Consider the following 11592-nt stretch of genomic DNA (forward strand, 5'->3'; position numbering starts at 1 on the left):
TCCAAAACACACTGAGAAGATAAAACAGTATCAACATCATGTAACACATGTATTATCCATTTCAAATTCAATGAAAGAGGCAAAGATTATGATCTTAATTACTTATTCGCATTAACGATTAGGTCTTTTGAATAAAATCAATGGCTTTTCAGAGTTCAGAATTTCAGAGTGTAATACAAAGCTCATCACTTGTGTTTTTATCTGTTAAAATAACATGCCATAAACTCATCTTCATGCACTGTAAAATGTTCAATAATGTACATACCAAAGTTGAAAATATCCGGAGATTGAGCTCTATACTGTATTCATGATGGTATAAAGATGCTTTTCTCCCATGTGTGTTGTTTTACATGTTTTATCATTTTTGTGCAGCACTTTGGTCAGCGCCTGTTGTTTTACATAAGCTTTATAAATACAATTATCTTACATGCTGTACTTACTATAAGCTATCATGCAAACTGAAGACATTTGCAAAGGTATTTAGGGAAATTGTAAACATCTACACACAACCTGTCGTGTTTTGGAACTGTGATGGTGACATTTGGGCTTCATTCAAAGATACTCAAGTGGCACAAGGGTGTCGCAGGAATTTGAGAGAGTATTGATGGTCCAACCTCATCAATACAATAAGAGCAGCATGGATTCAGTAATTGTACAGTAGCTGGCCATTTCAGCTTTCTTCAAAAGAACAACAAGACAAAATGGAGCTCTCCTCTCACCTAGACAGGTGCGAAATGTTACCCTGTAGGCCTACTTAATTATTTAAACAGTGTAAACAATGCTACAGAGCCGTGTGCAACTGAAACAATCTACCAGTGTCCATTAGGCATGCAAAGAACAAATACATTATTGCATTCCCTGATATGATGCATGTCAGTAATGATGAATTCATAAAGCTGACTATGAAACGTGATTCTTGAATTTATTTTATTCTCTGTTAGCAACCTTGATATTATTGATGCATTGATGAAGATAGCTAGGCTATATGACTGTAATTATACCTTTCTTATCCATTTCCTGTTACTATTCTTTTTTAACAGATTGGATATTGATTCAATTGTTGTGCCTTGTTGGAGATTTTAATTTGATTAATAAAATACATTTTGTACAGTGTATGTATTATATCGTACTGCTTCCAGGAAGACCAGCTGTCACTAGATTGACAGCTGGTCCTATGAACAATCAGTCTTGTCTTATAGGCTGTACAGTAGATACATTACATAGGACCACAATGGAAACAAGCCCTTAGGGCTTTTTGTGTTATCCTTTTAGCATCCTTGTATAATCGTACCACTGTACTATTTGCAAACTGTTAATAAAGTATTCAATAAAATACAAAACTTAAACACAAATCAAATCTATGCCAAATTATCATTATTATCTGTTCAATACACATTTTTGTGTGCATGTAAGAACAGCTCTACACACAACGAATTGCACTGTTTCTTCAGCATTTCCCATATTGAGTGCATTGACTACATTGATATATTGTGTCATTGTTTGCCAAAATTACATTATTTTTCCAAAACAACTTCTAACTCAATGTGTTGCATGGGGCCATATACTCGTGATGTGTAAAACAGGGGTAGCCATAGATATCACTTGCTGTCTAGATTTTTATTGTCGTAAAACATAATTCATAATAGTAAATGTATAAAACTATAAATGTTTGATAATAAGATTCCATATAGACAAAGATAAAGAAACTAATTATTTTCGAAAAAATATCATTTCTTATTCAAAACAATTAAATTAAGCATAGCGTAGTGACACAATTTGCTTTTATTATAACAACAAATCCCTGCTCCCAGTTGAGCCAGATCGTTTATGGTAATTCTGGACCAACTTTGAATTTAAATGACGCACCCTTGCAAAGGGTAGAGAGTTTGTATGGTTATGTGTGTGTGTGTGTGTGTGTGTGTGTGTGTGTGTGTGTGTGTGTGTGTGTGTGTGTGTGTGTGTGTGTGTGTGTGTGTGTGTGTGTGTGTGCGTGCGTGCGTGTCTGTCAGTCTGTGTGTGTGTGTGTGTGTGTGTGTGTGTGTACGTGTATGTGTGTGTATGTGTGTGTGTGTGTGTGTGTGTGTGTGTGTGTGTGTGTGTGTGTGTGTGTGTGTGTGTGTGTGTGTGTGTGTGTGTGTGTGTGTGTGTGTGTGTGTGTGTTTGACGTTGTATGCAAAGGTGGTCCATGCAGGCAGAGGAACAGGCTGGACTTTGACAACATGCTTTAGAAAGGAGGGGAAACAACATGAATGGTGGGCTTGTGCACATATTGGTCGGTAGTGCTACAGCATGTTTCAATGAAACCTTTATACAGTTCATATGATTTTCAGGCCTCTGTGACTGTAAAAAAAAGCACAAAGCAATCTTTAACATTTTTTTTGGATATGGTGAGTCACAAAACAAGCACAAGTCATGAACATTAATCTCTCACCTACGGCCTGTCGGAAATAATCACCATTAACAACAGACAGACTCCAGGGGACCAAAAGATAACCTCTGTGATGCCCACTCTGTCTCTGACAATCTGATTCAATACTTTTTTTTAAAGATAAAAATGTCATCAATTAAATCCTGTCCTAAACAAGCCTCAAAGATGGCATTCCAGCTGGACTATATCTCTTCTTTGGGTGCAGTTAATGATGTGCCCCAGACTCTTTGTTAGGCCTGGCTTGTAACTTCTTTGTGACCACTGTGTTATTGAAGGGTCATTTCACCAAATAATATTGATTTATAAGGTCCTACAAAGGCAAATAGAAGTAACTGTTTTTGTATGATTTAAACAGGCATGATGGGTTTAGATTATTTCTCTTAGTTATTATTTTTTATTTCAGGTAGGATAGGTATACTTTTACACCATTTCCCCTCTGTTTCACTTGCTCTTAGACTTGTTGGCCAGTATTCCTGTAATTTTACAGATACCCCAAAGCTGTTAAAATATCATGCACAAATGAATTTATTTTAAGTAGACTAAATGTTGTTGAAATGTCCAGAACACATTTTTTAGATCAAAGAGCTGCAAATGTGCTGTTATAAGTGCCAGGATAAAAGTCAATCTTAATATTTTTATGTGTCCATTTGAATAAATCTGTTTTTTTTTCATTCCCCTTGAAAAACATTAGTCAGGGGGAAATCCTAGACCGTGTATTTCATGTTTCCTCACAGTAGGCTGATAGCAACACCTTGTGGAAGATCTTAGGCACTGCAGTCTCAAAGCTTGATATTGGACTGAGCTGATTTGACATAAAGTCAAACAAATTATTCCCCCCCCCCCCCAACAACTGGATGAGACGACATCTGCAAAGTAAGATGAATTATCAGGATGCCACCTTTACTAAACCTAAGGCTCAACTTTCAATAAAGGGTAAAAAATAAAAACCACACAATTAATGATTCACTTGTATTTATTTATACTATAATATATTCATATTCCTATGTTCATGAAAGATATGCATGGCTATTTACATATTGCAATGTTGCCAGTGGAAGAAACAGAAATTTCAATAAAGTAGATGAGTAATATGTGTTGCAAAATAAGTGCTGTGCTCAAAGCCCAGAAAGTTGTATACAAAAGTTTCTTAAAAAGTGGAAGTTGAAAAAACAGTAAAAACACAAAGCATGTAAAAGCATTAAGCATGATTGCATTTACATGAACTCGCAAATAACATGTAGCCCATACATGAATATCTAGGATACTGTGTGGCTTTTGGGTTAATTGGTTGGTAGCTGTTCCATAACACCATGTGCAAATGTAGTGTTGATAAAATGGCGTTTTTGTCTCCCCATAATGAGGCATGGTATATACTGTAGGCAGTTGACAGGGGTTTAACACAGCCCCTCAAAAATCAAATACAAAATCCACCAATACAACAATATACAGATAAACACTTCACATCTTTTTATATACAGTATAAAACTGTTATGTTTATACATCTATATTTATATATCTATATAAATAATGGTTTCCCAAGGCAAAGGGAAGAGGAACCATGTCAAGTTGTTCATTTAAGGATAGCCATGCATTAGCAGCAATCATCACACAATCATATATACAGTTTCTGATAGTTTGCCTGTCTTAAACATTTATTGGTCTAAATATTGGACCAACTAAGGGCGCGCACATCAATTTCTAACATGCTTTTTTCTCACATTCACACTGCTCATTAGCCAATACACTTTGGAATTAAATGGCTTTTGGAGAAAAATAAAATCAATAACGTGTAAAAACCAAATGGGCTTTCTGCACTTTATCCTCTCATATAGCCAAATACGTAAGTACTCTTCTAGCTCTCAAAAATAGAAAGGTGCCTCTAACTCTGAAAAACTAGGAACCTCTGACACGCGTGCGTGAGTGCAACAAGCTTAAGCTGTCTATTTCTTCTATCCATACAGTACATCAGATTCGATCAGACCCTCCTCTAGCCTACTTAACAAAAATATAATAAAAAATAACTTTACAATACATTCCAGGAAAAAAAACATCAATGGATTGGTCAAATGTGGTGGGCAAGGGAATATGAGGCAGATTCTGGTGGTGGTGGTGGTCATGACTGTGGGGAGGAAATACTGTCCTTTAGTCAAAGGAGATGAGGTGAGAATAGAACTGTGCCCTTCAGAAACCTTTTAAGGGTGCACTTTGAAGGAGAGCAGTTCCTCTGAGTGCATGTTGTTGAGAGAGCGCAGCTCAGGTAGCTTGAGCAGTAGCTTAGTAAAGGTGGTGGCTGATTCGTCACCATGGTTCTTCATGACCAGGTTGCGCAGTGCCCGGATCAGATTGTCCTGCAGAATCTCCACAGAGTTTAGATCCTGGATCCCTGAGCGATCTGATCCAAAGACAAAAAGAGGAAAAGTCAATGTTGGTGAACAATTGATTTTAAGATTTCACTTTAACTACTTCGTTCAAAATGAATTCTCATTAACAAAAAGTGAAAGGCCGTCATTTTCCTAGTTTCTATAATGCTGCCATGCAGCTGTCAAATACAATCTGATGGGTCCAAACAGACCATTTACACGAAGGCATGTTAATGCTCCACCATGTACAGTATGTTTGGCAACATACAACTATATTTATAACACACACACACTATATATTATGTAAACACGAATGTGTGAGTGTGTGAGTGTGTGTGTGTGTGTGTGTGTATATATATATATTATATACAGTAAATGTCTACTTTTATGGTCCAGTATCCTTACCAGCTGAGACGAGCACTACGGCCGTAAAGAGGCTCATCTCGTCCTGGTCTAGCCCCAGTGCTGCCAGCTTCTCGCTGAACTCGCACATGGAGTTGAGCAGCTCGCCAGCTCCTACTGACCGCAGCACCGCCAGGCTGTATGACTTGCCACTTACGAAGGTCACCGTTCGCTCAGCCATGTTGAACAGAGAGGCAAAGCGCACCATCAGCACCTACACATGAAGGGGAAGGGCCAAAAGAGAGCAAGAGTGTGTTATAAGGGTTTTGAAGTAATGGTAAGAAAAATAAAAAAAGGACATGTAAAGACTGCTAGAGAGAGCTACAGTTGAGGCTATATTCAGAAGCCACATCACTAACTGAGTATTTCAAAAGGTCCCCTTGTACGGTCTCAAAGCATGCACAAAATAACATATTTTTAGACATGGCATGTTTGCTTTCTTACCTCAAAAGTCCCAGCTTTTAGCAAGCTGACCTGGTCATGCTCAGGTAGGTCACGGAAGCCTGGGATCCTCTTGGCGAAGTCCACAACCTCCCGCACAGCAGGAGTGAAGCCCATGGAAAACTCCTCCCAGATCTCTTGGCCGAGCTTGTGTGGGTCCACGAAGGGGGAGTCATTCATAGTACATACCTGGACAAATAGAAAGCAGAGCTATCAGCACTGGTGAAATGCCACAATACGATTCATACCTATGTAATGCCTTCTAACCTAGCAAACCATGTATCTATAGTAGATTCATTTGTTAAGTTTCTAGAAGTCTTGCCGACACCCACCAAGTGTGCTTGCTGGTCCACACTGCTGCTTGGTCCATTGTAACCACTGAAGACGGTTGGTGTATTCATGTTGTGCTGCCTCTGTTGAAAGCTGTGGCCGCCGTCTGGAACCTCACAGCTCAGGCTGCTGTTCACCTGAGGCTGCTGGTGAACTCTCCTCTCTTCCCTGTAGGCAGCATTAGTGATGTGTTGGCCATTGCTGTTGTGACCATGCTGGTAACGCTCCGCGCTGACGTTGTTCCAGTGGTTCCAGTTCTCGTGCTGCTCGTCCATGCGACTGACGCTTGGCGTCTCCACGGCAACTGGCACCGGCGAGGGGTAGCCCTGGACCTGTCGCGACGACTCCTTTTGGCCATAAGCGAACACGTCGCGGCATTGCCTGGGCGACTCATCCTCGCCGCTGTCCGAAGAGCAGGAGGAGGAGGAGGAGGAGGAGGAGGAGGAGGAGGAGGAGGAGGAGGAGGAGGAGGAGGAGCTAGTGTTGGTGTCCATGGAAACCACAGACTCCGAGTCCTGGGGACACTGTGGAGACGAGGGGTTGGAGTACAAGACGGAGGAAGAGGAGGATGTGCCGCAGTCGTTGGGCACGGCCTCCATGGTGAGGGGCGGGCTCTGGCGGCCTTGCAGCATGCTGTGTAGTTGACTGTTGTTGCTCATCATGTTGTTCATGGCGTTTTGCATCTCCAGCAGCATCCTCTGCTTTTCTCTCTTTGGGATGCGGCCAAATCTGACAGCTGGAAAGGTCAATAATGACTGATGAATTGATTGCCAGCATTACAAGGAGCATTCTTTCACCCTGTCCTTCCTGGCATGACCTGCTGTAAGCCCCCCGAGGGGTCTCCGACCTGTCTTGTACACTTTCCCTAAAACATGTCATTCTTTTTTACTCTAATATAAACATAATATTAATATAATATTATTCTCACCATCTCTGGACATGCCAACGCCCAAACACTTCTTGAAACGACACTGCTGGCAGCGGTTCCTGTTGATCCTCATGATGGTGCAGCTCTCCATCTTCAGACACTTCTTATACTGGATGTTCTGCTGAATACTTCTCCGGAAGAAACCCTGGAGAACCCAAGAGATTCACACATGCTATTTAGCCTCTACTGCAACGTGGTAAACAATTTTACCCCCTCTTATTCACTGGCCAATAGAATGGTACTACATTACAAGTAGTTCAGTGCTGTTGAGTGACTGAAAGAATCAAACTAGTAGAATGGCTTTGCAGCATTCCAGGAGAGACGGAGCTAGTCTCACCTTGCAGCCCTCGCAGGCATGGACACCGTAGTGGAAACCTGAGGCGACATCACCACACACCTTGCACAAAAGCACCATTCCATTGATTTCTGCAAAAGAAGGTTAACCACTCAATTAATTCCCCAGGTAGCGTAAAAGTACATGAGAAATATTATTTGTTTATTTCCTGGATATTGATTGCTTGAGTTGACTTCAATACATAATTTTTCTTACTAGTGATACTGCTCTTCGTAGACGAACGTCCGGTCTTCTCCGCACCATGGCCTCGCTGATGCCCCTGCTTCGCAGGGGGAGCGATGTCCACCACTATTCCCACAGCCCGACTGGGCAACGAGGGGCGTGGAAGGCTTGGGGAGGTTGACTGGTAGCTGCTAATAGAGCTGTCGCTCATACAGGACTCTGGGCTGGAGGCAGAGCCAGAGGAGATGTAGGCTATGACGCCTCCTACAGAAGAACACATATAACAGCCATGATTAGTTGTGGCAAAAAAACATATTAGGTGAAATCACAACTCAAACTCTGTTTGGCATGTCAAGGCAAGAAAATACTTGTTTTAATAGGCTCATTAAGGCAACAACACTCTTTCACTAGAGTGGCATTGTGGCACACCACTGCTCATTTCTTCCGCAATGACACATTCCATGTAAGCAAATAATCAATCATTGATATGCCTTAATTGGAATTTAAAACTGTTTGTGTATGTTTTTACCCCTGGTTTGCTCATTCGTCACATTGATTGACCTGCTTGACCATCCTGGATAAGACTATTACATAAGGAGCCTGGGCTTCTATGCTATGGGAGTGTGTTATGAGGTCAGTGCAGCAGCACAGCAGCAGAACACATCCAATGATTATGTAACATTTTCTTTGCCAAGCAAACAATTTCTTTCACAATTAACTTAATTAAATGACATAAATGACACAAAAACAAGACTATATTCCCTATAATGTCATGAAATTAGTTTTTTTCCCTCTTCTATCCTTTCTTGTCACGAAAGAAAATATCTTAATAGTACACAACCAAAACCAGATAGCCTAAGTTGAACTATTCATGTTAATTGACATGACAAGGCACTTGTTGATTAGGGAGAGAAATTAATAAGGGTAAAAATTAAAGAATGCTGCGTGTTGTCACACATGGCTAAGCTGCACCTTACCTATTGTAAAAAGCGGTGTTGATTACCTAACCCCAGGACAACTCGTTCCCCGACCCACACCCACACGTGGACCTGTCATCCGTGGTGGAAGAAGTAGGCTACTCACATGTTTTACCCAAGTAAAAGTATCAATACCACAATGTAAAAAATACTGTTACAAGTAAAAAGTTCGGTATTAAAAATGACTTAAGTATATAAAAGTATTGGCATAAAAATATACTTAAAGTGCCAAAAGTAAAAGTACTCATTATGCAGAATGTACCATTTCGAGTTTTCAAATGAATACAAATCTTTTGAAAATGGCAGATCTACAAGCCTTATAGAGAGGCTATTTTCAAATAGCCAAAGTATGTAGGTATATAAGGCTGGAGTGGTAAATGTATGTTTTGTAATAATAATCAAAATCTACAAAGTAACTATTAACTAAAATGTCCAAACAATTGTAGTGGAGTAAAAGTACAATATTTGTACAAAGTACAAAGTATTGAAAATTGGAAATACTCCAGTAAAGTAAAAGTATCTAAAAATGGTACAGTACTTGAGTACATCACATGTACTTAGTTACTTTCCACCACTGCCTGTCATGCGTTCTGTTAAGAGAACAAATCTAGGTCACACAAGGACCGCGTCTGCCTCACGTGGACCTGAACAGTGTTGCCATGTCCGCTTAAAGCAACTTATTTTTCTGTGAAGTTGCTTGTAAATACTGGTAGTTGCTGGTTGCGGTTTTTTGGGCTTGTTTCTAAAGTGTAGTTGGCTTGCTTCACTATTTTAACCAGTAGTTCCCAAATATATTCTTGTCAAATTAATAAGTAGTTGTCCCCCTGACCCCCATCTGAAAATGTTTTGTGCCAGGGCAGGGAGCCCCTAACTAGATTTGTGTTGTTAGAATGATTCAAATATTCCACATTTTATTTCGAGATTTTTTGAAAATAGCAGCTATTTTCAAATAGTCAATGTAATATGTTTAAAGGGCGAAGGGTTCGGTTCTTTTGGGCTAGTTTTCATAGACCTGGTTCAGTTGCTTGTTTCTCTCGCAAAACGTGGCAACGCTGGATCTGCAGTCTACCCCTGCGCCAGGACACGCCGTACTGATTAGCGATGACCGCGTCACCGCCTCCCCTGGACCAATCAGAAGAGAGTCCTGCGCAGCGTGTACACAGACACACATGGCTAGGCTTCGTGGTCCATGTGAGGGCAGAGGAGAGCGGAACATTGACTGTTGTTGTCTCAAATGCCCCCATTATAGCGCCACACTGGTACTCCTCCTAACCCCATTTTAATGGCTCCCCCCCACACAATACAGCGACCAAACTAGAATCAGCGTTTCATCAGAATGTTTGTTTCCAGCGTTGGTTTAACCATGACGTGACACAAAAGACAAAGAGAATCCAGAAACACAATTTTGAACACCAAAAGGACGATGAATGAAACCCCATGCCATGCATGAAGATGATGCAGGATACACGGATTCAAGTTCTCGGTCGTCACGACTGATTTCAGTCATTTAAATTGCATAGAAGCCAGCATGTCTTCTATGGAAACATTTCGCACACCGAAAATAGCCTATTCTACAAGCTCTCTTCGGTTACAATTTTAAGATTAGACCATTTGAAGTGGTCAAACTAGCAAATTATGTCTAGAAGCATCTTCCATAAAACCCTTGTCTCAGATATTTCATATAAAAGAAATGGCAAACCCATTTCTTCACCTGGTTGGCAGTATGTAGAAGAACAGCAGGAACAATATATTACTAAAACATAATTTGACTTAGTGCTAATTGTGGGGCTCATTTGCATTCGGCCGAATTGTTAATGAGTGGCCATTAAAAACCAGTTTAACCGTCAAACCGGTTCTGGCCCGGTCAACGTTAGACTCCACCGTACGCCACTGCTTTCATGCTGTTTCACAAATCACAGATTTGAAAAAAAAAATCTGTCGTGAGATTTTATTTTGCTTTAATGTTTAATCCATGAGGATACTTTGTAGCGAAGCACGTTAACTATCCTCCTCTGGTGTGCGGAACTGACAGCATTCTGTATTCTGCTGTAGTCTAGGTTTGCTTACACTGTGATTAATCATCTCTCCTAGCCTTGTACACGGCTCTAACCTAGAAGAACATCTGTAACTTTGCATCTTCAACATACATCTCCATGTAGGCCTATATTTGTTTTTGTAAACTGATAAATATTGTTTTCTTACCAGGCTTTGCTGTTCCAACGTCTTCAGGCATCTCGGAGTCTGAACTGGAAATCTTCACAGAATAACTTGTGTTGTTGAATGGACTCAACTGTTGTCACGATCTAGCCAGTCAGTGTCACAACAAGTCGCAACTAATACTGAGAATGTGTGCGAGGTTGTCACAGTGCATTCATTCAGTGTTACAGAGTTATAATCTCAAATTCAGAGCCCCTGTTTTGAGATCACAACATTTTCTGTTATAGGATAGTCATTACTTCAAATCTCAATAAAAAAAAAGTCGAGTCTTTAGACCAGATCCAGTGTATTCTTCAAAACATCAAACTCTGATCTCGTTTTCAGCCTTCAACACAACCTTGACGAATATAGCGAGTAGTAGTTATGCCCGGAAAATGTTCCACTGCAAAGTGAGTTGTTGCTCCTAAGAGAGTCTCTGGTTGTGTGAGACCGGGTTAGGTAGTCGGAGAACTAAATGTTCTCGATAATGTGTTTTTTTTTAGGCCACGCCCCTTTGCCTGGCCGCTCGAGTCACTTTAACCCAGTGACACACTTTTAGCACACTGGGGGCGGAGTCAACTCAGTGAGAACATAAGTGGGGTACTGCTGCTGTACCGCTGTCACGTTGCAAGGCACGTATGTATGCGAAGCAACAGAACAGAACACAACAAGAAAGACAAACACGGCAACGTGATGCTGATGTTCAAGAGAGTTGGCCACATGTTGCTATCAAATGAAACGTGAATTTTGGTGCATAATACATTTTCATCTCTGCGGTCAAATAAAGATTAACATATATTGCTCAGATGATTAATTCCCTAAATTGATCATAGTTATACCTACCTAGCCCTGGTCTAGCGTTAGATCAAGACTATCGTAGATGTATTTTTATCGAGTCTGATTTTTACTTTCGTATCTACGAGTCTTAGCGACCACCCCCCAGTTTGCCCTGGAATGTGACCAGGAAAGCCCGTATTTCTCCAAACATGTACAAATGCAAAGTTAAGGTGCTT

General features: G+C 40.6%; 1 protein-coding gene across 1 annotated transcript; it reads right to left on the reverse strand.

Annotated features, from left to right (window-relative positions):
- Window positions 1–3383: 3383 nt before the first annotated feature.
- nr1d2a (nuclear receptor subfamily 1, group D, member 2a) lies at window positions 3384–11011 on the reverse strand. Its single transcript, XM_080427371.1, has 8 exons — window positions 10586–11011; window positions 7440–7670; window positions 7227–7315; window positions 6890–7034; window positions 5964–6697; window positions 5635–5820; window positions 5194–5404; window positions 3384–4820 (listed from the first exon to the last, which is right to left on the reverse strand). The coding sequence occupies exons 1-8, from the start codon at window positions 10614–10616 to the stop codon at window positions 4621–4623; spliced, it is 1827 nt and encodes a 608-aa protein (XP_080283497.1). The 5' UTR covers window positions 10617–11011; the 3' UTR covers window positions 3384–4620.
- Between the last annotated feature and the right edge of the window lie 581 nt (window positions 11012–11592).

This window comes from Gymnoscopelus braueri (assembly GCF_963280865.1).
Source record: "Gymnoscopelus braueri genome assembly, chromosome: 4".
In the NCBI taxonomy this organism is placed as follows: domain Eukaryota; kingdom Metazoa; phylum Chordata; class Actinopteri; order Myctophiformes; family Myctophidae; genus Gymnoscopelus; species Gymnoscopelus braueri.